Below are 26,383 nucleotides of genomic sequence, written 5' to 3' on the forward strand. Positions count from 1 at the left end.
AGCGCCTCACACACCAGGACGTGTCTGCACATTCAGGTGAAGACAGTAAGTCCTCCCGTTTCCCTGAACAGATCTTTTATTTTACCACAATGTATCTTGTCATGTAATATGGGCTCAATAAAAGATGGCAAACACTTCTAATGAACGAACCTAAATCTCCGGCGTCCTCCCTTAATGGTCTGCTTACATCATCGTGTGTGTGCTTTAAAGTTAAGTCGACATTTTTTTTGTGTCTAAAGTTCATCGCAACTCCTAACAAAGGGGGAAAAAACCAGGGTGAAAAGTTCCATTAGCAATTTTAATTTATTAAATATTAATTTATTTCGAAAGTCAAATGTGTACTTCAAGCAACCTGGCAACCCACTAGTATGCTACGATATAGAGATTTTATTCCAACGTAAAATATATGCCCAACGATTATGAAACTTCAGTAAAAGATTGAAATTGTCGTTAGCGTTTTGCTACCATCTGGAATTTTAGCACCACAAATAGTCACACAGTGGTCTCTTTAAAATCAGTCCATTTTATTGTATCTAACTTTTTTGTTTTTAAAAATGTGGGTGAGAGGCTGCGTCACTGCTTATTTTATTTTTTTTCCCCAAGATGCTAAAATGTCAATTTCACAAGCAGTGAAAATAAACAGACAACACAATAAATTAGCATATAATTTACATTTTGTGGGGGGGAAAAAAAATTAGTAACAGTGTCGCAACATTAATACTGAATATAAAATATACACAACTCATCACATGACGCTTTTCCTTGTCTTTCTTTTTAGTATGTAAGCAATGTGACATTCAAAAAGTTCACAGCAACATGTACCTTTTTTTTTGTTTGTTTAAAGTCCGAGCGTTTTTAAATCCAAACGCTCTGCCGCTGTCCTTTTTCCCCATCGCTCGACGGCCTCCTTCAAGAAATGACATTGATGTTGGCCGCTAAAAATTAGCAGCAGCAGCAACAACAACAACAAGAGTCCGATATGAACTTTCGCTTTCCTGAGCCAGCAGTAATGGCTTGTTGATGACGGGATTCAAGTGTCCTGTTATTAATTTCTTATTATTATTATTTTGCTGTACGACAATACAACACTACAACAAATACATTCCCAGTGTGAGGTACAAACATGACAAGAACACGACCAGCATTTACCGTGGTTAGCACCACGAGCACCATATTGACTTTGGGCCTTTTTGTTCTCATTGGCTGGAAGAAATGAGGGCAGCTGAAATTTTTCACGAGCTGTGACCCGTGGTCTTTAAGTATTGAATGCCCCATCAAACAGGAAGTTAGGAAGCCACGGACAGAAAGCGATTCGGAGTGAATAAATGATTGCCTTCGAAACAGCTGGCATTGGATGAGTTAAGGTACTCGACTCATATGTGGGCAAGGAAAGCTACAGTATATATTGAATATGTAAATCTTCCCTTTTTTTTCTTTGCTTGCCGTGAGATATGTGCCTTGGCTCAAGAAAGGTTGGGAAACACAAAATTACAGTATGTCATGGATTCATCCAATGACATGACATTCCCTTCCGAGACAGAAGGCTACTGTGGAATTTGTATAATAAATACACAGTACGCTGATGATTGTGGGCGGGGCTTGCTCTGGGCTGTCATATCTCCTTGGCGTTGAAGTATTTACACAAAAAAAGTGCAGCCAAGCCAAATGTCCGCCCCGACGACAGCGTTTCTCGCCTGTCCGTCCGTCCTCTGTTAGCCACGTGTCCAGCACTTTGGATCGGACAGCAACTCGGAGGAAGACTCAACGATGATTCCAGGAATTATTATTATAATAAAATAACATCATTAACCGATCCTCCTCCGAGCTCCACTTCACAGAAGTGAACAGTTTTTGTGTCAGAGAGACTGCTGAGCGGCGGTTTGGCTCTCTGGCCAACCACGAACGGTCGCGTTCCCATTTCGGGTGCGTCAGAGTCATCGTCGACGGTGGCGGCGGCGGCGTTCCTTTCCTGGCTCGCGGGCTTCTCGTCTTTGTGTGGAGGGCTCAGTGGCCCTGACACGTCTTGCAGCACATCTGCCGGAAGTAGGCCCGACTGCAGAACTTGAACTTGAGCACCAGCGGGCAGTAGGCTACTTTGTTGACGTCTTTGCACTCTGCGCAGACAAGAAGAACGCAAAATGACTCCATGTTGATATTGATAATATAGATATTTGTTCCAGCGGCATCAGGAACGAAAGATAACAAACAGGTCCTTGAGCCGATTGAAAAACTCGAGGTCTAAAAATAGCTTGAAGGATGGCCTGCTGCGGTGACTCACACGTAATTGTAATACTTATGAGGCGAAACCTTCCTCAGGGAACACAGCGGCTCGACTCGGAGGCCGTGCCGAAGACCGAGAAGGATTCTGGCCCGCACGGCTCTCCGGGCTCGCTGCCACGACTCGCACGCACACACCAAGCGCACCGTGGCTCTAAATGCCTTATCGTGATCGGAGTGTCTTCCCTTATTAGGCTCGGGCCCACGCCTGGGCCGGACCCAATGAGACCAGACGTTGCCTCACTGCTGTCCGTGAAGTGACAATTAGCCCGAGGCTAATCCCATTAGCCGGCCTGTAAACGCTGCTCACGTTTTCCATGCAAGCTCGACCGACCATGTCATACCACATGAAGAATTGAATTAAAAAGTACAAGGGAAACAATGTAATTCATAAAAAAATATAAAATAATTCTCCTTTTTAATAATTTAAAGGATTTGATCAAACTAAATGTAAATATGTGAAAATGTATTTATTTTGCTTTGAGATAAATTAATTAAAAAAAATATTCTAATTGTGTTTTTTAAATAATTACCACCACATACAGATTTGCATCTTAAATTGCGACCCGGGTGTCTTACCGTCACCATTGGAGACAGGCGTGGCGTCGCACTTGCTCTCGCACTGCTGCATGGCGGCGGGTCGGAGGGCGTCAGCGCACTCGCTGGACGGCTGCCCCGTGTAGGACATGCACTGTACCGTGCGCATCTGCTGGCCCAGGCCACATTGTGCTGAGCACTGCAAAGACAAAAGGTGATGCTCAAAGGAATAGGCCTATATTGTTTGTTTTCTTTTGATAGGCTCATTTATAATTTAAACAAACACTTCAATCCATATTCTTCGTCTCGCCTCTCTTTGTGGACGAGGCATGTCATTAGCGCCGCCGCAGCGTGAGAAAGTGCGAGCGGACTCCAGCTGTTGCTCCACGAGGGTTTAACCTCTGAGGGGGCCGCCCTTTGATGGACCACCCGGGGTTATCAGTGGGGGTCTGCTTGATGATTGAATTGCCAAAGGTTCCTTGATGTTGGCGCAGACTTGCCGGGATTGAGACTGTCTGACTGTTGACCTCTGAACTTTAAAAAATTGAGTTGCAACGCAGAGTCACCCTCAGCACAAATAAACGCTGACTCGACGCATTCAAGCGTTTTTCCAAAAGTGCCAGATATGGCTTCTGACTTGAAATGGACCGAGGAGATATTACACACGGGCAGAAACGTACCTGGCCCCATTCGCCAGGGATCCAACGCGGAGGGGGACAGCGGCCGAGGCTGCAGCGGATTCGAACCGGCGGCTTGTTGTGGCTCGGACAATGGGAGGGCGGCAAGGTTTTGGTCAGATCGCTGCTCTTGCACAGGGCGATGCGGTGCTTGAATCCGGGCCCGCATTTGGGTGTGCACTAAAAATGCAAAGTCTTTAGTCACCGGATTGAAAACCAAAACCTGATTTGTCAGGATTTGAGCTCCGGTCAATGGTTCACCTCGGACCAGTCCAGCGTAACCCATTTGGGAGGGCAGGACTGGTTGTTGCAGACCTCTTGCTCGATGGGTCTGTGGGTGAGACAGTGGGTGTCCTCCAGGGTCTCCTCTTCGACCACCCCGATCTTTCTGATGCACAAGACCGTCCTAGTCCGGATGCCACCATCGCATGTCTTGCCGCATTCAGACCAGTCGCCGATGAACCACCTGGGAGAGCGCAAAAATAATAAGACCCCCATGTTCACTAAAAATCGGTTACAGAATAAATAAAGCGGCACTAAATAAAACTGTACCAAATAACGGTTAAATAAATACGACTAACACGACTTTTTACTGCGTAATTTGACCCGTGTGAGTGATATGACATCATCTTCCACGTTCAAACATCTGCGCTAGTCCGCGAAAGACCCGGCGAGGGGCCGTGTGCGACCGGGAGTGTATCCAGATGAGCGACACGCATGCTCTTAAGCAAAGAAAAAGGAATAAATGTCTGCTAGCGTCACACATGACACCACTTGGCTGCCGCGTGGCCTCGCACCTGCGCGTACCTCGATGCCAAAAGCATCAAACACAGGTGGTCGCTCTCCAGGCTTTGTATTATTGGCGCCGGGTGAGCGCGGAAAGTTGTAAATCTGCGTGCTTTTATTGTTTTCACTTTTTCAAGATATCACGTTTTAGGTTAGGTTAGGTTTTAGAGTTTATTTGAGGTTCGGTTATTCAATTAATCCCGTATTGTATGTTCGGTTTATCTGCGGTTGAAATCACCGCTAGGCTAATTTGTTAGCTTGTTTACGATGTTTTGCATTTCACCTATCACGGATAGCCGTGGAATGTATCGCCCACACATTGGACGACATACACACATATTTTCAACCGGTGAGCGTTCAAAGTCGTTTTGACGTACTCAGGAGGGCACGGCTCGCTGTTGCAGTCCCGCTGGTTGTCGGGCGGCTTGCCGTCCGGGTCGCAGTAGCTGTTCTGGACCACTGAGTTGTCGTCCAGTCGCTTGCACACCACCTCCTGCTTCTGGGATCCTTACGACGACAGGTGGACAGATTATAGGATAAGCGGTATAGAAAGTGGATAAGTGGAAGTATTTGCGGATTTTCACTCTTCATAGACATTCTCAGTCCTTATCCCCCCCCGTGAGATTCTTTTTTTTTTTTCCTTAGCTCCATTTCGGAGTCATTTTACTTTGACACAAGTACAAAGTTCAATCAGTGCCAATTTCCTTTATCCACGTCTGTTTTTACAAAACTATCTGTACTTCCACTTAATTACAGAATGTGAATATTTTTGCCTCTTCTGCTCTGGAATCCTTTGAGAATCTCCGGTTACGCGGAGTCCTAGAAGGTTTGCTTTAGTCATTCCTGAGGCGACGGCTGACGTTGGCTCGCCGCCGCAGACTGGAGCGTTTGACGTTGGTCCGGAGGAGCGAACGAGCCTCGCTTGTCAGTTTCGGTTAGCATTGTTATCTTTGGAACGGCACAACAGGTGAACTTCATGTTGCGGCCACTGAGTGCAGGTACAAGAAGGGGTGCTCGGTTTACCAAGGTCCTGACCTACGTACCTGGTCTACACGTTGCGGATGGTGCACGATAGACCATTTTTCTGGCTACGTTCTATGGAACAGATTTTCCACCCTGAACTGAGGATTATGCTATATTCAAAGTGATTAAAGATGCCCAATTACCTCCGGCGCACGTCGCCGAGCACTCGGACCAGGGCAGGTGGTACCAGGAGAAGCCCACCTCGTTGTCGCCACTTCCCGTGCGCTGGATGGGCACGTTGAACTTGTAGCGGATGCCTTGGTTCTGTTCCTGGAGTAGGATCTTTGACCGGCAATGAGAGAAAACGCAGTGTTCGGTTTCCGCCAAGCCACACAGTCGCTGAACTGATTGGCTGAAGTGTTACCATGACAACCAAGTTCTCTGTGGTTGCCCCGAGGGCTTCCAAAGATTCTGGTTCGTCGGTGGGTCTCTTGTAGTGGAACGCGGTCCCGGCTATATCGAACTTCCTGGGCCAATCGATGGTCCACGCGCCGTTGATGTAATAATCGTCCCCCTCTGATTTCAAGGCTGGAAAGAGACAGAAGATGAACAAACCCTTCAACCCCCTTTTTTTAAGGCCAGTCCTCAAACTGATTTTCAAAGGCTTGTTTTAAATCCAAGATATGTCAACTAGCCAATCATAGGCGCTCTCTGACCTTCCAAACGTAGTGTTTAAGTCTGGGAAAGCCCTTTAAAAGTCCATTTATTTGCCACAAGATAATCACAACGACCAAACCAAGCGATTTCGGAGAGGCCCGAGAACGAGAAGCAGATGTGCACGGTAGCCGAGCAGACTACAGGTGGAGACAATCAGCGGGTGTGATGTCATCGGCCTCGTTCGTCTTCATCGCGTCTGACAAGCCTCTGTCCTCGCACACACACACACACACGATACGTACGGGAAAAGTCCTCAGGTGAAATCCGCCGCTAATCTGCTGAACGGCGCCTCGGTACGCAGTTGTCAAAACAAACTCCGCTTCCACCAAACGCACGTGAAGCCATCCCGCCCGGCGTCACGTGTTTACGACTAACGAAACGGCACATCTGGCACTGATTGTGAGTGCTGTTGTGTGTACAATTGCTTCGAATGTTTTCAAGCTCGTCACTGATTTGTCATAAACTGTTCCAAGATAAGCCAGGATGCATTGCGAGTACTGCGTAAGATCATTTCTGGTAACGTTCCTCCTGTCAAAATGTGCTATTAAGCTACATTTCAAGGGGAAACTCCAGGGAAATTACAGGTCTTGGCATTGGGAACATATCTCTTCGGGACCTTTCATTTCCAGGAACTACGAGCTCAGAACAGCTCGTCTAGCCTATATGGTCCTCACAAAGGTGCGCGTTCAGGTTTAGGTTCCTGCTGTTGAAATGTGCGTAGAGGAAATTCTAAGAAAAAAAACTCTGGTCTTGCTACAGGTGACATAGCTGACATATTTAGTTCCAGGAACTACATAATCACGGGCTTTCTGGAGAACCACGGTGTGTTTGAAACGCAGGAACCATCATCTAGATTGGCTTTAATTTAGGCATTTTTCCGTGGTACTTGGAAGTCCTGGAACGAAACGTTCAGATATGATCTGAGACGCATAACTTCTCCGAAGGGGATCTCTGGAAAGTACTACACCCCTCCCAACAGTCCGCCAAATTTCCCTAGAATTAATTTCAGACCAATTTGGTACTTGCCGATGTAGTTCTTGGAAATGGTGACCTCTCGTATCTCGATGTGAACGGAACCTTTGGGGATATGGACCACCTCCATGTAGCCTGCAAGAGAAGTTTTTATTTAACAAGTGGATGTATAGAATGGAGCCCAAATGAAAAGCCAATTGGTCCAAAAAAGGACAAAAAGTGGGAGGACGCGACAAGTATTTTTAGACGCACACGCTCGGCCCACCATAGAAGGACAAAGATGTTTCTCGCTACAGACGGCGGCGTCACATCTCTGTCACTACGACGGACGCAATGCGGTGTTATGTAATCTCATGACATCATACTCGCCTAAAGTCACGCAAATTGAAAATATTCTGATACATGGCCAATGTTTCAGTACTTTGGAGGATCTGAACAGCAACAGTCATTGAATTTTTACGTATTCTTTGAAATGTGTCCAACCTCCTCGGGGCAGAGAGTCGTTGAAGAGTCCTTCGGTGGCTTCGCAGGTGCTGCCGTCGCCGCCGCACACTCGACATCGATCCTCTTTGGCATCTGACGCCAGCACGTTGTCACAGCCCACATGCTGGAACGCAAAAATATTTTGAATGCAATGGCTCTTCATAATGAATCAAGCCAAATGACTCACTTTACACTCGCCGTTGATGCATATGTCCAAGGAGTCGGCCTGGCAGCGCGTGCCATCGATGACGGCCGGAGAGCGCTCGGTGTAGAAGTTGTATCCCTCCGCCAGGCAGTTGAGTGCGCACGTCTTGACGCCGCCTTTGAGCCAAGGCAACTTTATTTGTCTGGGCCTTTTCTCAGGACTAAAAGATTTTTCTTGATCTCACCGCCAGTGTAAGGCTTCCAGTTGTAGTACTTCCCGCGGAAAGGCATATTGTCAAAGTCGCCGCACTGCTTCTCCCGAAAATCGCGGGATCCCGATAGACAGGCCTGCCACACATAAAAAAAAAAAGTTTTTGGATTCATTCGTTCTTTCCCTTTTTCATTGGCAATGAAAAAATAGAATCCATCTATTACGTAAGAGGAGAAGATTTTGAAGGAATGATGCACAGATTGTTCTTTGACACCAACTGACCACGCATGACCTGACTTAACCTGATTTATAATCCGACGCCTATTTACCTGACGCAACCTTGCTCAGCAACACGCCTAACTGGATTTGACGCGACTCATGGCGACCTGACATGACATTTCAACACTCGCTCTTTTCGAACTGACCGAAGCACTATTCCATCCTGCTACGATTTATTTTACATTTGTAAATATTCAGAACTTTGCTGTTTACATAGAATTATTCTGTCTTGCTGTTATCTCTTTTATGCAAATTTTAATCCCGAGTATAGGTTTATAGTTGTATGTCGACACGTGGCCATGTTAAATATTTACCCTAAGCGTTACTCCAAACGCTCGGCCTGTTGCTTTTCACGCTGTAAAGTGCGAAGCTCGTCCACGTGCACTCCAAGAAAGTGTCATGAGCGATGTGTTATAATCCCTCGCGGCTCTACTGAATCACTTTTTTTTTTTTTAAATCTCCGTCTCGCCGGACTTCCACGGAGACGGGAAATCAGGAAGCTGTGCACTGACCTTCGAAAGACCTTGCCCAGAAAGCGTAGCAAAAGCCTCCCGCAGGCTTCAGGTTGCACAAGAAGAACAAGAAGAAGAAAAACTCACGGCAGTGTTACAGGACCTGTAGCGCTTCCTCTCCCCGAGGCAGTACTTCCCTCCTCCGGAAGGTCTGAGTAGGGGACACGGGACACTTGAATGAGCGGTGACATCATTTGTCGCCACGGGAACAACCTCACCAAACATGACAGAGCTGCCAATTACAGCGGACCCTCTAAAACGTCCACCCCACGGCTCTTCAAGAATTCTACCAAAGACTAAAGTCAGAAAAGAAGAACATAGTAACTGTGGAATTTATAAACACAAAAGCTAAGGCCCCGGATCAAGAGGTCGCCGCCATGTGATCCATCTCCGGTCTCGTCCGCCAGGTCCGCTTACATACACTCGCACGTGCACACCGACAGACGCACGTGTGTGTGTGTTTGGCTTACTTTGCCTACTTACGCTGGGCTGTCACAGTGCCTCATGGACGAGGAGACTCCGCCGCCGCACGTCCTGCTGCACTCCCCCCACAGGGACCAAGGACCCCAACCTCCGCTTTCGCTCTGCGGCCAGGTCCCGAATGACACGCACTCGCCTTGGTAGCACCACTGCGAGGGGGGGAAGAGTACAATAAGCTGGCGGCAACTTATTACACGCTGGGACAACACAAGTGTCAGTTTTACTGTTTTCCAAGCGGCCCGTCCAGGCTGTAAATTAGCTTCGGCATGAAATGTAGACTATACAGCGCTTGACTGATGACTTTTTTTCCGTAGGCAACACGTGCGCGATCCTTCTTTCAAGCCCTTTTAAACATACGCTAAGTCCCAATCGCAGCATTACTCAGCCCATAATTTCATTTACGCATTAGTTCATTTCTGCAGCCGTCCTTGTAAGGCTTTTATGTCTGACTCAGGGCACTTGTGGCCTTTTTTTGCGTCCGTTAGGTGTTTGTCACAAGGGAAATTATTTCTTTGCTTTTCTTTCCGGAATTTGCTGAGTAGGCCAAACGTTTTGTGGGTCAGGAAGAAAGAAATTGCAAATCCCAAGGACAAAAGTTCCTCGAGATACGAGTGACGGGACTTGGGTGTTTTTTTTAGATACAAATTGTCGTCCGTCTGATTTGCGAGCAACCGTTGGCGCTGTACAGTGGCGGTCAACTTAACTCACTTCACCGCACGAAGGATTTTGGCAGACAGTGAACCGTTTTTCAAAAAAGAGGCTTCAAGCTGTTTAATGCTTCTCCCAGTTGAGGTTTACTGTCAAGATAAACATAAAACTAGAAGAATTACATTTTGTGTATTTAAAACAACCGCATAGCTTATGACAGTTCGTTTAGCTCGATGCTAGCTGATGCTAGCTGTGTTATAGGGCCTCCGTTTGACTGAGGCGCCGGAAGAATGTCCATTGAGTTGAAGCAAAAAGCTCTCTTACATATTTTAACTCATATTACATGTCTTTTCTTTACGTTTGACCTGAAACCTTTTTTTAAAATAAAAATGGGTCAGTCTTCTGGGTGTGACCGCCTACTTGACCAGCCTTTTTATGAGAAAGGGGAAGACTCTCTTTTGTTGTGTCTTCTGAGACATTGGATACAGGAGTCGCCCTGGCGCATCGGAAGGGTGCAAAGCTGCTTGCTAAGCCTGTTGGGAGATCCAAGCGGATCAGAGGCAGGCCTAGGCCTATTGTTTCACCAACTGTGTCAGTAGGTTAAGAGCCTCGAGCGAGAGTGTCAGCTTCAAGGTGACCAGAGGTGGCAGAGGTACTGAAGTATTTAACAAAGCGGCATTGTTAACAATGCGGTGTGTCAAATTTAGAAACCAGTTTGATTTTACACGAGACTTCCCAGTCTTAGCACCTTTTCAAGATTTACCTTCCAACATGTAAAGTGTATTAAGAAACACATCAGGGTCTTTTAGTACAGTTACAAACTATTTGTACCCGGTTACTGTCCTCTTTCTTTTCCTGGCTTTGTCCCGTACGTCCTCGACAGCTCTGGAAAACGAGATTATGTTGCAGCTGGTAGTTTTGCATTACACAACAACCTCCAGCAAGGTGAGCGCACACAAGAAGCTCAGTTCAGTAGGTCACTTTTTGTCTCTCTCCTATCCACTCCTCCCCACATACTCCCCCCCCCCCTTTACCCCGCTGCCCTATCCCGTTGGCCCGGCCTCTCTTCATTACACGGCGGGTGAGAAACGGCTGACAGTCGTGTTCCTTTGAAGCTATCCCAGCCGGGGTAGACAGACAACGGCGGGGTAGCGCTCCTAAAAACTGCTCCAAAAGCGCTTCCAAAAGCCCCCCCGGCTCAACCTGGGGCCCCCCTGTGTTGTCCAGGATCCTGTCGGCGGGCCCCGACCCTCAAAGGCTCCACTGAGCTAATGCTAATGGCCGCTGACAGCTCATGACACTCTCCCATTCTTCCCTTTTAGACCGCCAACCATCCGTCCACAATAAGCGACGTAATCCGCGTTAAAACTGTCTCTGCCTAACCTGGACGGCATGCCGCTGACGTAAAGCTCGCCTCGCTAGTGTGCAGAGGTGGCAAAATGACCAACTCCTCTCCTGTCTAGTAACTTACCCCTTTCTCGATGCTCCCCGTCTGGCACAGCGTTCCCTCGGCGGCAGGAATACTGTTAGTGACACAGCGGTTGCTTTTGCTAAGGCACCAGAGCTCTCTACACACTTCCTAGGAAAGAAAGCAAAAGCAAGTTGGTCAGAACATTTGACCAAATATTCTGAACATGTTCCTGAGTTGAATTTTGAATTGTCGTGTACCAGGTTTTGATAGGCAGCATTATGGTCTCCTGAAAAGAGATCCCATCAAGTAACAATTTTGGGTTTGCCTCTTCAGATTACAAACAGCCTTCTGGGGTCATTCGCAACAAGGGGAGTTTCTGTAATTCATCAACCTGCACGGCGGAAACATCACAGAGCAAAAGGTCCTGGTGTGTCTCAATGTCTTGAGTCAGTTGGATCAACGGCGTGACTAACGCTTGCTCACCTCGCCACCACGTCGGATAGCGATGTCAAGGAAGCGCCATTCCCAGCTAAGCGACGGGCCTCCCAAGTCTACAAGATGACCCGCTGGCCTCTCGAATATCTTTAGTCTTACTGAGTGTCTGGACAAACACAACAGTGTTTATTCTAGACCCCTTCGGCGGTTGATACCCAAAAATCCTCTTCAGCTGCTGGCGGTTGTCCTCCACTCTTCCTTCACATTGTTCCCCTTAAACATCTGAACAGTTCGCTGTGAATACTTCTGTGATTTTTAAGAAATTGGAAGGATCTCAAAATCTGACACCCGCAATTTACTGTGGCTGTTGGGACATTGAAACGGATGCAAAAGTTCAGGATGTCTGGTCGAGAACATAGAGAAATAGAAAATCCCGAGAGGTTTCCGTCCACTCTTCACTTCAAAGACTTTTACAGGACAATCGTGCTCGGCAGAAGAGCTAGCCTATGAAGAAGAGTTATGATGCGGTATACTGATTGTGACCTGTGAGTCAGTAAATATTCCAGTGCCCCCCCTGCCTCTCTCCAGATTAAACAAAGCAGCAAACTATCCCTCTCTGGTTGCAGCCACTTCCTGTTACCAGCTGCTTTCAATAATCCACCGTGCCACTTGCGTTCCCTATCACAACTTCTGCGGATTAAGGGTCAACGGCCCGGGACCTAGCCAACATGGATATGGGCCTGATGGAATGACGCCACGAGAGAACAAGCACATGATTAAAAAAAAAAAGAACCAAGGGTGGGGGATTCTATGGGCAGGTTTGGATCGTCGGCTGGCTTCCATTCCAATGGTTTTCATTATTGGCCAACCACCATCATCACCAACATTGACTTCAGTCTGGAGGTGCTGACGGAAACCGTCCCAACCGCTTGCAAGACAATAATTAAACAGTTATCTCCCCCACCCAGAAAAACCAACCCCCTTCTCTCAAACAGGAAATATAAACCTGAAGAGCCTATTAGCTCATTTCCCACAGGGGCAGCCCGCCTGCGCGAGTCTAAATACCTCCACCGGCGGTAAATGTCACTGGCGATAACGACCAAGCGCTTTTGAAAAAAAAACTCCATGACTTTTCAAGGACCTGTATAAAAAAAGTTCGTCCACGAACGCACGTTCCAGATGTGACGACGTCAAGACTGGCTGGAATTCCGTCTACAACGCGGAATACTCAGGCAGACTGGTTGGCTCACATCCAATGGACAAATTGTTACGGGACTATTTTTTGACTTTGAACACAATAGACTCAAGTCAACCTAGAAAACCTAACTCGCATCTTTCTACTTGGTTACTTCCCACCTCTGGCCGGTTGAGCGGGTGCTGGTTTCTTACCCCATACTTGCACTGGCGCGAGGACGCCCCGTACTGGAAACGGCACTGCTCGTCAGCGTCGTACACCTGCCCCGGAGCCACTGTTGGGTACAGGAAGTCTCGTTTCAGAGGTTCATTGTCCAGACACGTCCCCCGACCTGAGCTGTCAAAAACACAAAACTACAATAGGATTGTTTCTTGCACAAATGGACCTGGACCATATCAGTTGCCCCCACTGCTGAATTTTCTATGGTGGAAACTAAGATGCCAATTATAAGGCTGTCTGAGTTCGATGTATAATGTTTAGTCTGTTTTGTCAAAGACGAACAAGCGCTCACAAAGAGGAGAACTCCCTGGAAAAATAAACGACTTGTTGTTGGATTAGCGCGAGTGTTTACTCTGGATAAACTCGCCGGGCTTCTTCTACGAGGAGCTAACCTTAGACAATTACCCAATTAGGATAAAAACGGACCTTGTGTATTTCATTTGGAAAACCCTGTTTACTATAACACTGTGTACTTTCCAGCTGTGGCAGCTGTGGTGGAAGGCTTCCATCCCACCACAGAAAAAAATGGGCTGGCTGACAACACAAATGTAGACGACAAGAAGACTGAAGATAATTCAGGACTCTTCTAAAAATGTCTTCTTAAATAGTCCAATAACACGAAGACCAGTGTTTTCCTCTACAGGGGAATTTTCCACCTTTTTCACAGGTTGCTGTTCCGCGTGAAAGGAAACAAATCCAAACGAGGCATTTAGTCTTGCCGCTATTTCTCGTCTTTTTACAATCTTCTTGGAATCATTCCGTTTCCAAGGTCCTGTACTGTTCCTTTAAGAATAACATCAGCATAATTAATAGGTGAGCTCCAGAATGTCTTGTCCCTCTCTTCCCTACTTTTACAACCTTGGAACAATCAGGTGCTTTGGGACATCTGTCCTGTCCTATCTTGAAGAACCTGTTCTTGCTATTCTGTTCCGCATTTTCCCTTCTTTCTACAACCCTCTTCCAATCAATTTTAGGATTCTTCCTCATTCAATAATTAGTTTGACTGATTTATTGTAACTACTAAAATACGTGGCCCTTGACCACAAAAAAGTTCCAACGACCCAGTTCCTCTCAGGAGCCTCAAACATCTCGAGCGCTGCCTTCAGGTTGGCCACGTAAACTCATCCTGAACTCTTCAGCAGAGTGTGTTCATAAAACATTTCTTAAAAAGCCAAACAAAGCGCTGCAAGAAAGCGTATGTAGGCCAACGTGACGGCCAAAGTTGTTTACTTGGCAGGGAGAGAAGCGTGTGTGTGATATCCAAAAGCTCTGTCTGGGGGAGGCAGGAAGGCTGGGTAAGGCAGGGTAATTGGAGTTTACAGACAAAAACCTTTTGTTGGAAACACCAAGGCATAAAAAACCAAATTAAAGTTTCACAAAAAAAAAAAAAAACTGGCTAATGTCGAATGAGGTGTAACATAAGAGAAGACGAGCGGGGGGCTCGGATAGCAGATTCCCTTTGAGCACACTAAGCGGCTCTTTGTTTGTCATCTCCATCCGGGGTGCTGCTCGGTTCACGGCTTTCAGCCGGAAACATTTTGTGACAAGCGCGCACGCTATTATTCGCTTTCCTTGAGGGCCTCGCGAGGGCAAGCTAAACGTGAGCAACCTGCTTGAAAAGTAACCGACGCGGAACGAGCGGCTGACAATTGCTTCCAACTCACTGATTCCGGGCGGAGACGTGAAACCGACTATCTCCGTGAACAAACGAGGCCATTAAAATATACCTCGACCCAACGTCACATCCTCAAGAGTTCACTCGAACGTCAAGGCTGAGAGCGGTCATTGTCTGGAAACGTGCCCGGATGCTCAAAGGCGCACATGAAAGCCTTTTCTATTCCCGCAGACAGTGGCGCGGGATCCGCTTCGTAAATCACGTGCCGCGCCAGCGCTGCGCACGAACGCGGCGGGGCAACGGGTGCAGAGAAGCGTACGTGGGGGTAGGGGGGATCTGCTGCTACGGGGTGACTCTGACCTTCCGTCTAAACGGTAGAACAGAATACCTGGTCCTGTTATTACATCCATTCAATCTCAAAAAGCTTCTCGATTGCCGTTGAATGTTTTCACCGGCAAAAAAGAGACGACGCAGCAAAAAAAGTCTGCCGGACTTGGAAGCTGCCAAGTCCTGAATCACGCAGCCGAGGGCATATGAAAAGGTTTAAAGGTGGTCCCGAGTCTCACGGGAAACATTTATACTCTCCCTCGTTTATGTCCGTACTTATCTGTACTTTGCTCCGTTTTTTTGACTTTGGAAAATATATATTGATTATTTCATATCAATTTAAACAAATTTTCTACATCTGAAGAAAGCAGTACATCTAATGTGACGGCCGGGGTGGAGGTTCTGGTCGGGGAAGCAAGCGTGACGTGCGAGGAGCGACCGGGCCAGGAGCTCCCCGTCAGGATGGCGGGTATCTGCTTTCTGCCAGACGCCGAAGGCCGACTCCAGATGTTTTGTCTGGCTTTGTCTGACTTGGGGCCCGTGCACGTTTTTCACCATGCCAGGCTGGCAGCCAGCGGGGCCTCATTCCGACAAAAAAATTTGCGAGCGTGCGGTTGTGTGTGCGCGTATGTGCGTATGGCAAGCCACTTGTGCATTTATTCGATATCCTTCATATCCAACTTAAGGTCTATGGACTAGTATCGTCTTTATCCTGACTAGTAAGACAATTCAGCGCACTAAAAGTATGACATGGGCTTGAGGTGTTGGATAAACTCATAGAATTGTATTCAATATCTAGCTCGAGACAGCTTACGCAATACTCAACTTGACTAGTTTTAGACTTGACTTATGTGACAGGATAAGTCTATTATTTATACTCTGTTCATATTACTTTGTGGCCTAATCTTGATCAAGGTTCTAGAAAAAAATGTCTTTCCATTGGCCCATTGGGGGTAGCAGTCATCATCCACTTACTCGAGGAAACTGGTGATGTAGTCTTTGCTGCAGGCCGACCAGGAAAAGGGGTTGGTGTTGGCCGTGATGTGCGCCGCCATCAGCTTAGCCGTCTCGTGGCCTTTGGTGCCGCACGAGTTGCCGATGCCGTCGTGGTTCATGCCGAAGCTGCGATTCGAAAGATAATGAGTTAGCCCCCACCACTTAACGACGGCGTTCCTCGGGGTCTTAAAACAGCTGTGAGGAGCGCAGCCTGGAGTCAAGGGTCAAACCCTGTCTGGAGCTCAGCAGGAATGAGAAAAAAATCCTAATCACCACTGTGATGCCTGCCTGTCAATCAACGCCGGCAGGTCCGAGCAGGCCACCAGGGAGGCTGGAAAGTTCGGGGGGGGGGGGATCCTTTGGTTCAATTACTGGAGAGTTCCCAGACTTTTTTCAGGGTAGACATGTCCACCATTTATTTTTTGTTGCCTTAAGCAGACTGGATTTGCAGTCTGAAATCTTTCTACCAAATTTGTGAATCTAACTTAGTAGTGTTTTCTATTTTATCGCCTACTTTGCTACCAGACCTTGAAAACTCCAAAGTCACAGTCCTGATCATCAATGTGATTCCTGTCTGTCAATCAGCGCCAGCAGGTCTGAGTGGGTCGCCAGAGAGGCTGAAAAGTAAGGGGGGGGCGGGAATCCTTTGGATCAATTACCGGAGCCGGAGAGTTTGAAAACTAATCATCTCAACAATCAATTTAAACTTTTCCTTGCGGGCCCCGGGAGCACAAATCAGCTCTAATGTATTTAACAAACCCGACCGCATCGCGCCGTCTCAAGCTGTTTTTCTAGCGCGGGCCGCGTATGTGACATCTTAGAACACTCTGGAAATAAATCAGGCCCGGCCGCGCTGTTATTCCTTATACATCTTCTGCAGGCATCGACTATTTTTACAACAGGCCCCTTGCAACAGAAGCAGACACGAGACATAATAAAAGGAAATCGCCATCTTGCACAACTCTCCGGGGAGGCTAATACATCATCATTATTGCGCACTAGAGTCGCGAGCCAAAGGTATGCACGCGCGACACGCTGGACTCGGAGCTCGTGCCAAGTCCCGAGGCACGCGGCCCGGGAAAAGGCTTAAAGGTGGTGAGCAGGCATATGGGAGGTCACATGACGTGGACTCGGATCACATGATGGAGCCGAATCACGAGGCGGGCAGCGTTTTGGCAATAAACTCTTTTTGTTTACAAAATATCTATCATAAAAGTCAGTCTTAGCTTTCGAAACATAGTTCTCTGTCTTGTGTGCATGTTTTTAAACCAATAGTCATGTATTAAGAAACAAATCTTTGAATTCACTTAAGGGTCTTTAAGTGGTTGGTGTGCAGCCATTTCGTTTCATGCCACCGGAAAAAAATCATTTGGACTCACTTGTGGCCGATCTCGTGTGCAATGGTGAACGCCGAGCCAAGGCCAATGTCCTCGTTGATGCTGCAGCTCCGCTCCGGCTCGCACATTCCCGCCACCGAGGCCAAGCCTCAAGACAAAAAAAAACACACGACAGGAGTCAAATGCAAGCAGCCTTATTAGGACCCTTCGATTTGTCATCGCTAAGCTAATCGGCTGCTAGCTTATTGCTCATCCACAACAGGTGACCCCGGTTGTGACCAACACTGCCAACTACACGGTATAGTTTCAATCTCCTAGTTCCACTTCCCCCACCAGAGCAGGAGAAATCTCAGGATTGGCTTCCGGCCGCTGGAAAACATCGAGACGGAGGTTTACACTTCACGAAGCGCCAGGCATGGCCTAAAACCCGAGCCAAGGAAGGAAACGTAGCAGCCGCCGCGCCCGAAAAGCTGTCAGAGTATTAAAAAAATAGATGTTTTCCTCATTTGGGAGCTGGCGAAAGAGAAGAGAGGAGAAAGGGAGAGCGGGAGAAGCTGTTTCAACTTTCAGCCTCCCTTGCAATCCAGGTGTCGCGAGGCCTTTCTTCCCCAAAAAGCCGGAGAGGTCAGATAGGGAGACAGGAGGCAATTCTTCAAAGATTGCATCTACAGGTGAGTGCAGAGGGGATCGGATGACGGCGCAAAGCAGGTGTGTGTGTCGTGGGGGGAGGGCACTTGCGAGTGTGTGACTGCAAGAGTGTTCCCCCACCAATCGTTTATTTGGCCCGAAATTTTGCTAACGTCATCAGAACTGGAAAAACAGAAACACATTTGGTCCATGTTGACATCTCAAGTACTGTTGTCTCCAATACGAGAAAGGAATTCCGAACATCTTTCTCTGTGTGTCATCCAGGCTTGAAATATGAAGAACATCTCGCGTTCGGCCAAATCGCCGATTATTAGTGCTGCTGGCGTTTATCTCAATCACCTGCTTATCTTTTGAGTATTTGGCAAGCATTATGTGTCGAATAAAGCCCTTTTGTATTCTAATCTGGACACCGAGGCGTAGTGTCAGATCTTTGTTTGTATTTCCCATGCGGCAATCCCTTTAAACTCAACTCCAAAATCCACAGCGGGGGGGGGGGGGGGGTCCGAACGGGGGAAGGCACCTGCGGCGGTGAGTTTACACGAGCTCCCCCGACTGCGCCTCGGCTAAGAGCGTCACGGCTTTTGTATCCTCTTTGCTAAGAGGCTAAACAAGAATAGACTCGCAAATCGCGATGGGCCGAAAGGGAAGGAGGCGAGCCTGAAGGTGAGGAAAGAAGGTGGGAGAAGGAGGGAGGGAGGGAGGGAGGGAGGGAGGGAGGGAAAGGAAGGAGTGTGGCTACTCTGCGATTAGTTGAAGAATGTGTGCGTGAGTTGTTCTCCTAACACCGGCGCGGACTGTGTACTATCTCCAGGCTCCGTGATTACTCTGTGACCCCAAAAGGCCAGAGTTGTAGCCCCTGGAGCATGATCCCAGAGAAGAGGGCGGGAGGGAGGGGGGGGGGGAAGGTCACGGGTAGACGACGAGGAAGCCGAGCAGATGCCTGGGCAATTGAAGCCACCGGGGGAATGTGACGAATGTGGTCAATCTGTCAGGGCGCTCCCTGAAGTCACGATACTACCTCCAAGATATACTGTGCTGCCTTCGGGCCCTTGTGCAGATAAGATGGAGGGACGAGGCTGGAGGTGGTAGAGGAAGAGGGAGGAGACGGGTATTTGCTTAAGACCAATGTCAGTGTAATAAATACCGACAGGGAACCAGGGGATTGAAGTCAAACCGTGACGTTTCAGGTTGTCGCCTGGTAGCAGGCAATTCCGCACTTACCTAACGTTCCGCAGGGTTTGTTCTTGTAGGTGCAGATGTCATACCTAAGACAAGACACCAGAGGGACAATATGAGATGTGAGCAACGTAAGCACTTGTCGTGACGGCTCGGTTCGGACCGCACAAAGGTGTACCGAGCCTCGCCCTGACCCAACTTTTGACCCCGCTAACTCGCGTGCCGGTAATCCAATAGAGCGCAGCCGAGGGAGGCCGCGTGCATCTTACAATGGCCACGAATGATCCAATCGGAGCTAAAGCTTTTAATCTATTAAAACCAAAGGCACGGCAAATTTGATTTCACTCTGCTTCCCGCCTTCTTCCCAACGCATCCTTTTCTACAGCCTTGTTCTACCCAGGGAACAGGTTCCCCGGAATTAACCCCAACCCACTACCCTAGAACCCAAACCCTGGACTAAACCCTCACTCTAAACCCAAACAAGGTACCCCAAACCTCATCCCAAAACTCAGAGTAACCTCACACCAAGACTCCCCCCTGTCCTAGCCCCAACCTGAAAACCGCATCCGCACTTCAGTCACAGAAATGTCTGAGTTGTGATCGAAGTGACCGGGCAAATAGATTCCAAGCAAACACATCGTCAATTAAACCCCGTCTAATGCTAAAAGAAGCGAAACACCCGAGAGTAAATCTGCACAGCGTCAACAAGCAAGAAGGCTCTGATGACAAAGTGAAGAGACTGTTCCTGAAACACAATCCGCCCGCAAACACTTGAGTTGCTATAGTTTACCAGTCCTGCCAACAACACCGCAGATAAAGCGTAGCTTTTGGTTCCTGCTGCAGGACATTGCACAGAGCACCTTCTATTTTCATCTTTATTCAGCGATCCCAGTTGTAAGAACCGTCCGTCCTCACCGAGTGATGAGTACGGCGTTGTCGTGGTGGGCCATCCCGTTCTCCGGAATACTATTGCCGTCGTCGCTGTGGTGGGACAGGATGGATTTTTGCCATTTGCAAAAGCTGTCCAAAGACTTGTCGGCATGATGGTTGATCTCCAGGTTGGGCTGCGGGATAGATATGGAGGTGATGATGAAACCAAGCAAATAAGCCTTCTTAGCGCCGTTTCCTGGGTGGGCTCCTCTTACCTGATCTTCAGTCAGAACAATGAGTCGCGTCACAATAATGTTCACAACATTTCCTAGACTGGCATCGCGGTAAAGTTTGGCAACCTGACCTCCAGAAAAGAAGAAAAGACACAAAGTCAGACAAAAGGCGTCCGCCGGGGGCACCCTCTGAGAAAGCGGGATCAAACTTACAATATTCATGACGGATAAAATGTAGTGCTCGATGTCTTTGCGGCCGTGGTAGCCGACCATCATCTTGTCGGCCACCACCAGCGTCTCCACGAAGCGCTCGGTGCTGACGGAGCGCCGCGTTCGTTGCGTGCCGTTTCGGATCGTGTCGTCACGTTGGGGTGTAGCGGATGTTGGGGACTGGGCGCTGTTTTTAACCAGGTCTGTAAACCACAGATGAACAATTTGATTTACTGAGTGAGCTCTGGGACCTATCCCAGCTGACTTTGGGGCAAAAGCCATGGTAGACCCCAGACTGGTCTCCAGCCAACAATCATTGGACATCTCTGGAGTTGGATTCTGGCGGTAGTCACTAAAATGTGCATGAGTCTTCCCCTTTGAACTTGGCAGCCTTTGGCTTTATGACCCAGATGCTAAGATGGTACATGTTGGGGCATGCTGGTTTCCTGCCGACGACAGCTTTTTTGCTGCTTCTTATAAGACCCTGTCCCAAATACCTCAATATCCACCTGGTTCTTCTTTTGACATAGTGCTTCTTCTAGCACGTGAATGTCAGGACTCTGTGTAGGAATGTAGATTCAGAGATGACTAGACTGGACTCAGACCCAAGTCATCAATTTTAGGGCTTGAGACTTGCTTGACTTTGACTGGCTACTTTTCACCTTGAGCAATGTGACTTATGACAAGTCTTGATTGTTTATTAATTCATTTATAACTCGTATTTATCCAGGGCAGGCAATTGAGGACAGATTTCCCGTTTGCAATGCCAAATACAAATACAGTACGTGGCCGAGTTTGGTGTACCTACCTGAAATGCCGCAGCTCAACTCCTGGCTCTGCTCCTGCGACGAGGGCACGGCGGACATTTTATAAATAACGTGTTGCTGTGCTTCCTCCAGGTTCCATTGGCCGGAGGGGGAGGATATGTTCTTTAATGGCTCGATTAAATACTGTTCTTCCTCCGTGGTGATGACTCCGTGCTTGTCACGGGGGTGGGAAGAAGAGCGACAAAGCAAAGCGCAACGTTAATTGCCATTCGGATTTTGAGGTCCTTGAAAAATCCAACATATTTACAACCCCTGCACCGGCCGACTTTTTAAACACTTTTGAATAGCGACGGGTGACCCATATCTGTTGTTTTTGCATCTCCTCCAATTTTCCCGGCCACAAAGAGGAGCCCAGCCAAATTTCAATACGTAACCCTTTAGCATGCCAGTCAAACAAGCAATTAGAGCGAGGACTAGCATTCAAACATTTACCACCAAAAGTGTCTTGGCGCTGTGAAAATTAAAAGCTTATTTTATTTGGGTCTTTTAAAGAGTGAGTCAAGGTTTTCCAATTGTCCAGACGGCTGATTGCATTAAAGCGCACGCTCGCTTTTGACCATTTTTGGTGTTGCGAGTAGGGGGGGGGGGTTGGGTTGCAAACACTAATTCAATTTATGATGCTGCGTCTCGATGCTGCCAACACATTTGGCTACGAGGCGAATACATCTTCACATTTGCAAGCTACACTTCATTTTCCTTTCTTAAATTCTTCTCGCTGCCAGGTCGTTTGTTGAATTACATTATCAGTGTGACATGTTGACTGGCCAAAAACCGCTCAGTGACTGAAAGAAAAACGACTGAAACAGAAGCCGCAGCCCGGCACAAGAATGCATGCGGACTTTTTCCATCGCAAAGACCATTAGTGAATTTAATGACTCTTTCAAGGAATCGTCCAAGGTTTCGAGTGGTTACTTTGCGCTCACCAGGCCGTTGCAGTTGCTGAGCGCCACTCTGCTGGCACCGCTGCGGTTCTGCAAGAATCCCACATAGTGGCAGTTGTCCACCAGGTTGTGGCGCCACTCCATGCCGTCGCGGCCCCAGTACTCCACCGTGAAATGCTTGGAGACCAAGTGAGGGGTGAGAGTCAGGTTTAAGTGGAAGTGCTTCCCGTAGGCGGAGAGTCTGTAGAAAAGCTGCGACTCCGGCGGGTCCGCCGAGAGGTCGACCGCCCCGCGTCTCCGTCGTCCGGGTCGGTGGTGCTTCACAGTGTAGCTCAAGAACTCTCCGTTCTCATCCACTCGTACAGGAACGGTCAGCTGATAGTGCTGCAGGTAGGACAGGAACTCCTCTGTGAAGATGATTCCACATGTTAAAGGACAGCAATGCTACTTTTCGCAGGCTCGTTTCGACGTCCTACCTTGAGAGTCGTGCAAAAGTCGATTGACGCTCTGAAATTCCGAAGCGGCCACGACCACCAGGCTCAATGTCCAAGTTAGCGTCTTCCACAAAATTTCCATAATTCTGGGAAAGATGTGACATGAGGGAAAGGGGTGGTGGGTTTCAGGACCGGGGGAGATGGGACGGGGTGGAGGAGGAAGGGGAAGAGGGTGCTACAGTCGGACTAAAAACATGCGCTCAATCCGAGGCCAAACCACAACAACTCCATGGTTTGCGTCCCCTGGTTGGCTCGGATGAAAAAAAAAAAAAAAAGTCTGCGTGTATTCCGGATGCTCAGATTTCTCCTGGAGGCAAGCGCGTCCACGTCACGGCGGAGGCCTCACGATTCATGTCCGCAGCTCGGCCAAAACACGACCATCCATCAGACGCTCAGGTGGAACTCCGGAGAGGAAGCTCTACATCGGAAACTTGCCTCGGCGCATCCATCTGCATTCCTGCCAAAGGAATCAATCAAGGCGTTAAGGCGACCCGCTCTTGCTTGGCTTGTGTGGTTGAGCTACCTCTCAAGCGTCTTTGTGTTCTTCCAAAACAGAGGCTCTTTGGACTGGAGATTGCTTGACATGATTAAGGACCAAACTATGAAGACATCCAAAGAAGATCCAACCAAGATTGATGGAAAAAGGGTATCTGTGCATCTTTGATGTTTTTCGGACTGATTTGGGGTTAAAGGGATGTTTTCATCATTTTTAATACTAATGACTCAAATGTGACAACATGACAAAAATTGACCATTGTAAGAGAATCAAACTATGATTGATGAATAAGATGACATTTTAATAAGGACAGATTTTTTGGGATTCAGATTTCCACCATTTCTAGTATACATGGAAGATTAGAAATAATTGATGAGCAATTAGGCAAACTTTTCATTCAAAAACATTTCAGGGACATTCAATGGCATCTGTGAGGTTCTTTGGACTGATTGTTTTGAAATCCAGTGGACATTGAAGTCTAACAAAAGTCAAAGCAAATTACAAAGTATCATATGCATGAGGTATCAGAGACAATTTAGTCCTCACTGCTCTTGTGTTTTGTGCAGGTGTGCCTGCCTAATAAGGAGCTCTTAAAAAAAAAAAAAAAGTACCTGTCGTAGAGTTGACTAAATTGCTATTTACCATCCAGGTCGTGGTCAGCTCCGGTCCAAATGTGCAGGATGTGTGTCCAAAGAGACAATGTCCGTCCCACAAAGCGCCGGCCCGGTACGTGCTCTTGCGCTCATCTCCTGCTCCTGCTCATCCTCTCGGCTGGGCATGGAAGCAACCCAGTCGCTCCAATTCAGAAACAAAACAAAACAATGCACTCTCCTCTGGCGGGGCTCTCTCTATTTCCAACCCGTTATAATCTTGACTCAGGCTGGCTTAAAAAGTGAGTTGAGGTTGCAAGAGGAGGGGAGAGGGGGTGAGAATGCGGGCGGGGAGGGGGGCGAGTGCACGCACGCATGCATGCATGCAAAGCGAGAGAGCGAGTAGGACTTTGGAGGAGGGAGGCTGGCTGCTCCTACTCATCGCACTCGCCGGGGTATGTCCCACTAGTCCGGCTTTCAAATTGGCAGCCCCCCTCTCTCGCTCTCTCTCTCTTTGTGGGTGACGTCAGTGCAGATGTGACTCTCTCTCCAAATCATCTGCGTGCATGTCCATCAAGAAGAAAACCTCCGCAAACCTCTCTGGGATGTCACCCAGCAAGTTGAGCTGAGGTTGTCATGGTGACGAGCCACTTTTAATTCTTAAGATATTCATCTTTTTGTTGAAGTGGTGATTAAAAATCCACTAATATGTTCCGTGGTGACTATTCAAAGACTTGGTGGTGACTTTCTGTTTGTCACACGCAAGTGATCATGATGTGGCAGCCTAACAGCATTTTCAAAACGCACGACTCGCTTCACTTAATGGCAGGTGGCGCCCTCGTGTGGCTAAAGGGAGAAACTGCGTCCTGTCAGTGGAGAGAGACCACCAGTTTTGTTTTTTTAGGCAACAATTATATTTATTATTATCATATATAATCAAAATCATTTTTGCATATGAACGTTTTCTGTTTAGTGGGTGGAGCATTGTGAGATTTGGATCAAAGATTGAGGTCCGGAAGACTATTATAGTTGTGGTTTAGTTCAAAGAACAGAATTTGTCTGTTCATGTCTTTAGTGACCATTCACAAGGGGAAGTAGTTTCACTTCCTCTCCAACAGTGAGCTGAAATGAAAGCGTGCAGTCGTATAGAAATATGTTAACAATAATCGCATTCCCATGAGCGTTTTGAAAAAAAAAAAAAATTCCAATGTGAAGCCACTCATGATCAACACATTTTTTTATTTCATTAAAGTGGAAATTCATAACTGCACAAACATGCCCTGAGAATAGGTGGAGCAGTTCCTAAGAAATGAAAGTGGGGGAGTGACCTCCAATAAAAAAAAAAAAAAACGTCCCATCCTGATAAAACAAAACGGACATCGTCCCAGCTCATCAGTTCCTCCCCAGCGCACCCTCGTTCGGTAAGAGAAGCCTATTATTCAATTTTTAATTGGATTGTTACATTCTTTATATTAGCTGCACACATTTTTGTGGACTATTGTGTTCAGTTCTTTTTATTTTTCAAACTCAAATTGCAAAGTCCTCACGAGCTATACAGCAAATTATCTCAGAATCTTAAATGTGTACATTTTAAATAAGGCTGTGAAATATGTTTTTTTTATTTTATTTTTTATATTGTTTCTATGATGGTGGTTGTGTGGTTGCATTATATATTTTGAGGAACATATTTTGCAGCACTAAAGCAGCATTCCTCCTCCTCATCATGGCCGTGACCAATCAACCGGGCAGGTATCCCGCCTCTGAGTTCCAGACCGGCCTATGCGACTTCTGCGACGATTGCGGAACATGTAAGTTTCTCTAAATTGCAGGGAAAGGGGGGGGAGAAAATCGGTTAACAATAAAACTCCCACACGGCAATAAATCGGCCAATAATAAAGATATAAAAAGGCTTGGCCTGAATCTTGAATTGAAGATGAAACCTGACCTCTAATTCCTATTCTATTAATGTTTGACGAATTTGCGCACTGCTCATCTTCTTTCCTTTTCTGCGTCGGCAGGCTGCTACGGCCTGTGGTGCTTCCCGTGCTTGAGCTGCACCATCGCCGGCGACATGGATGAGTGCTGCCTGTGCGGCCTGAGCATGGCCATCCGCAGCGTCTACCGGACCCGCTACAATATTAATGTACGAAACTACAAACCTTAGCTTGAGGACCCTTCAATGTCTATACAATTGTGACATCTCAACTATGTTTTGCTTTTCACTGCTGTTGCCCAACTTCCTTCCTGAAGAAGCATGTTTATTCAACCGAGCCATTGTTCGACGCAAAGTCAAAGACCTGCGTGTTTGCGCGCCGACATTGTGTTTGCAGGGTTCCCTGTTCAACGACTTCATCGCCAACGCGTGCTGCCTAGTGTGTAGCACCTGCCAGCTCAAGCGGGACATCGACCGGAGAAAGGAACAAGGCATCTTCTGAAAAAGGAGCGCTTTGGCGCAAACCTCCTGACCTGGTGAGTCAAACATTACACATCGAAAGAATGAGAGCAGGTGGAAAAAGTGACTTAAATCTGATAGTCATGTGGTTTCATTTCGATAAGATGTCATATCAATTGTTTTATATTGCGCAGCGTTAACGCCTTTTCATTACCTGTTGCAGGTCTTATCAACTCTGAGAAGATCTAATCGTCTTTATGATTTGATATAGCCGGATTTCAATAAAAGACATTTGAACTGGGAGTCAGCTTGTTTGAATCTATCGTCCTAATATAAAAGTAGTGC

At 47.5% G+C, this 26,383-nt stretch overlaps 2 protein-coding genes across 3 annotated transcripts; one reads left to right on the forward strand and one right to left on the reverse strand.

The window, feature by feature from the left end:
- Positions 1-503: 503 nt before the first annotated feature.
- Positions 504-24,107, reverse strand: adamts6 (ADAM metallopeptidase with thrombospondin type 1 motif, 6). 2 transcript variants are annotated; one of them, XM_037265269.1, is made up of 25 exons: positions 23,699-24,107; positions 22,543-23,017; positions 22,109-22,473; positions 21,167-21,338; positions 20,362-20,561; positions 20,191-20,274; positions 19,961-20,109; positions 19,091-19,134; positions 17,264-17,369; positions 15,864-16,010; positions 12,922-13,063; positions 11,158-11,265; positions 9,042-9,187; positions 8,646-8,709; positions 7,802-7,904; positions 7,600-7,733; positions 7,413-7,536; positions 6,984-7,064; positions 5,665-5,828; positions 5,444-5,582; positions 4,655-4,784; positions 3,753-3,957; positions 3,495-3,671; positions 2,857-3,013; positions 504-2,114 (listed from the first exon to the last, which is right to left on the reverse strand). In XM_037265269.1, exons 2-25 carry the CDS (start codon positions 22,640-22,642, stop codon positions 2,005-2,007), a joined length of 3,351 nt encoding a protein of 1,116 aa, XP_037121164.1. In that variant the 5' UTR covers positions 22,643-23,017; positions 23,699-24,107; the 3' UTR covers positions 504-2,004. The 2 variants fall into 2 exon arrangements, with proteins under 2 accessions (XP_037121164.1, XP_037121165.1); XM_037265270.1 differs by having other exon boundaries at positions 23,668-24,107.
- Positions 24,108-24,902: 795 nt separating this feature from the next.
- LOC119131139 (placenta-specific gene 8 protein-like) lies at positions 24,903-26,341 on the forward strand. Its single transcript, XM_037265294.1, has 5 exons — positions 24,903-25,067; positions 25,342-25,454; positions 25,665-25,789; positions 25,977-26,115; positions 26,262-26,341. Exons 2-4 carry the CDS (start codon positions 25,370-25,372, stop codon positions 26,079-26,081), a joined length of 315 nt encoding a protein of 104 aa, XP_037121189.1. The 5' UTR covers positions 24,903-25,067; positions 25,342-25,369; the 3' UTR covers positions 26,082-26,115; positions 26,262-26,341.
- Positions 26,342-26,383: the final 42 nt, after the last annotated feature.

Source organism: Syngnathus acus, chromosome 12 (assembly GCF_901709675.1).
Source record: "Syngnathus acus chromosome 12, fSynAcu1.2, whole genome shotgun sequence".
In the NCBI taxonomy this organism is placed as follows: domain Eukaryota; kingdom Metazoa; phylum Chordata; class Actinopteri; order Syngnathiformes; family Syngnathidae; genus Syngnathus; species Syngnathus acus.

Coding starts and splice junctions, on each gene's coding strand:
- adamts6 (XM_037265269.1), bottom strand. CDS start 22,642: ATGGAAATTTTGTGGAAGACGCTAACTTGGACATTGAGCCTGGTGGTC. Junction 13,064..15,863: donor TACATCACCAGTTTCCTCGA/GTAAGTGGATGA, acceptor TGTTTTTGACAG/CTCAGGTCGGGGGACGTGTC. Junction 4,785..5,443: donor CTCGGCGACGTGCGCCGGAG/GTAATTGGGCAT, acceptor TGTCGTCGTAAG/GATCCCAGAAGCAGGAGGTG.
- LOC119131139 (XM_037265294.1), top strand. CDS start 25,370: ATGGCCGTGACCAATCAACCGGGCAGGTATCCCGCCTCTGAGTTCCAG. Junction 25,455..25,664: donor CTGCGACGATTGCGGAACAT/GTAAGTTTCTCT, acceptor CTGCGTCGGCAG/GCTGCTACGGCCTGTGGTGC. Junction 25,790..25,976: donor GGACCCGCTACAATATTAAT/GTACGAAACTAC, acceptor TTGTGTTTGCAG/GGTTCCCTGTTCAACGACTT.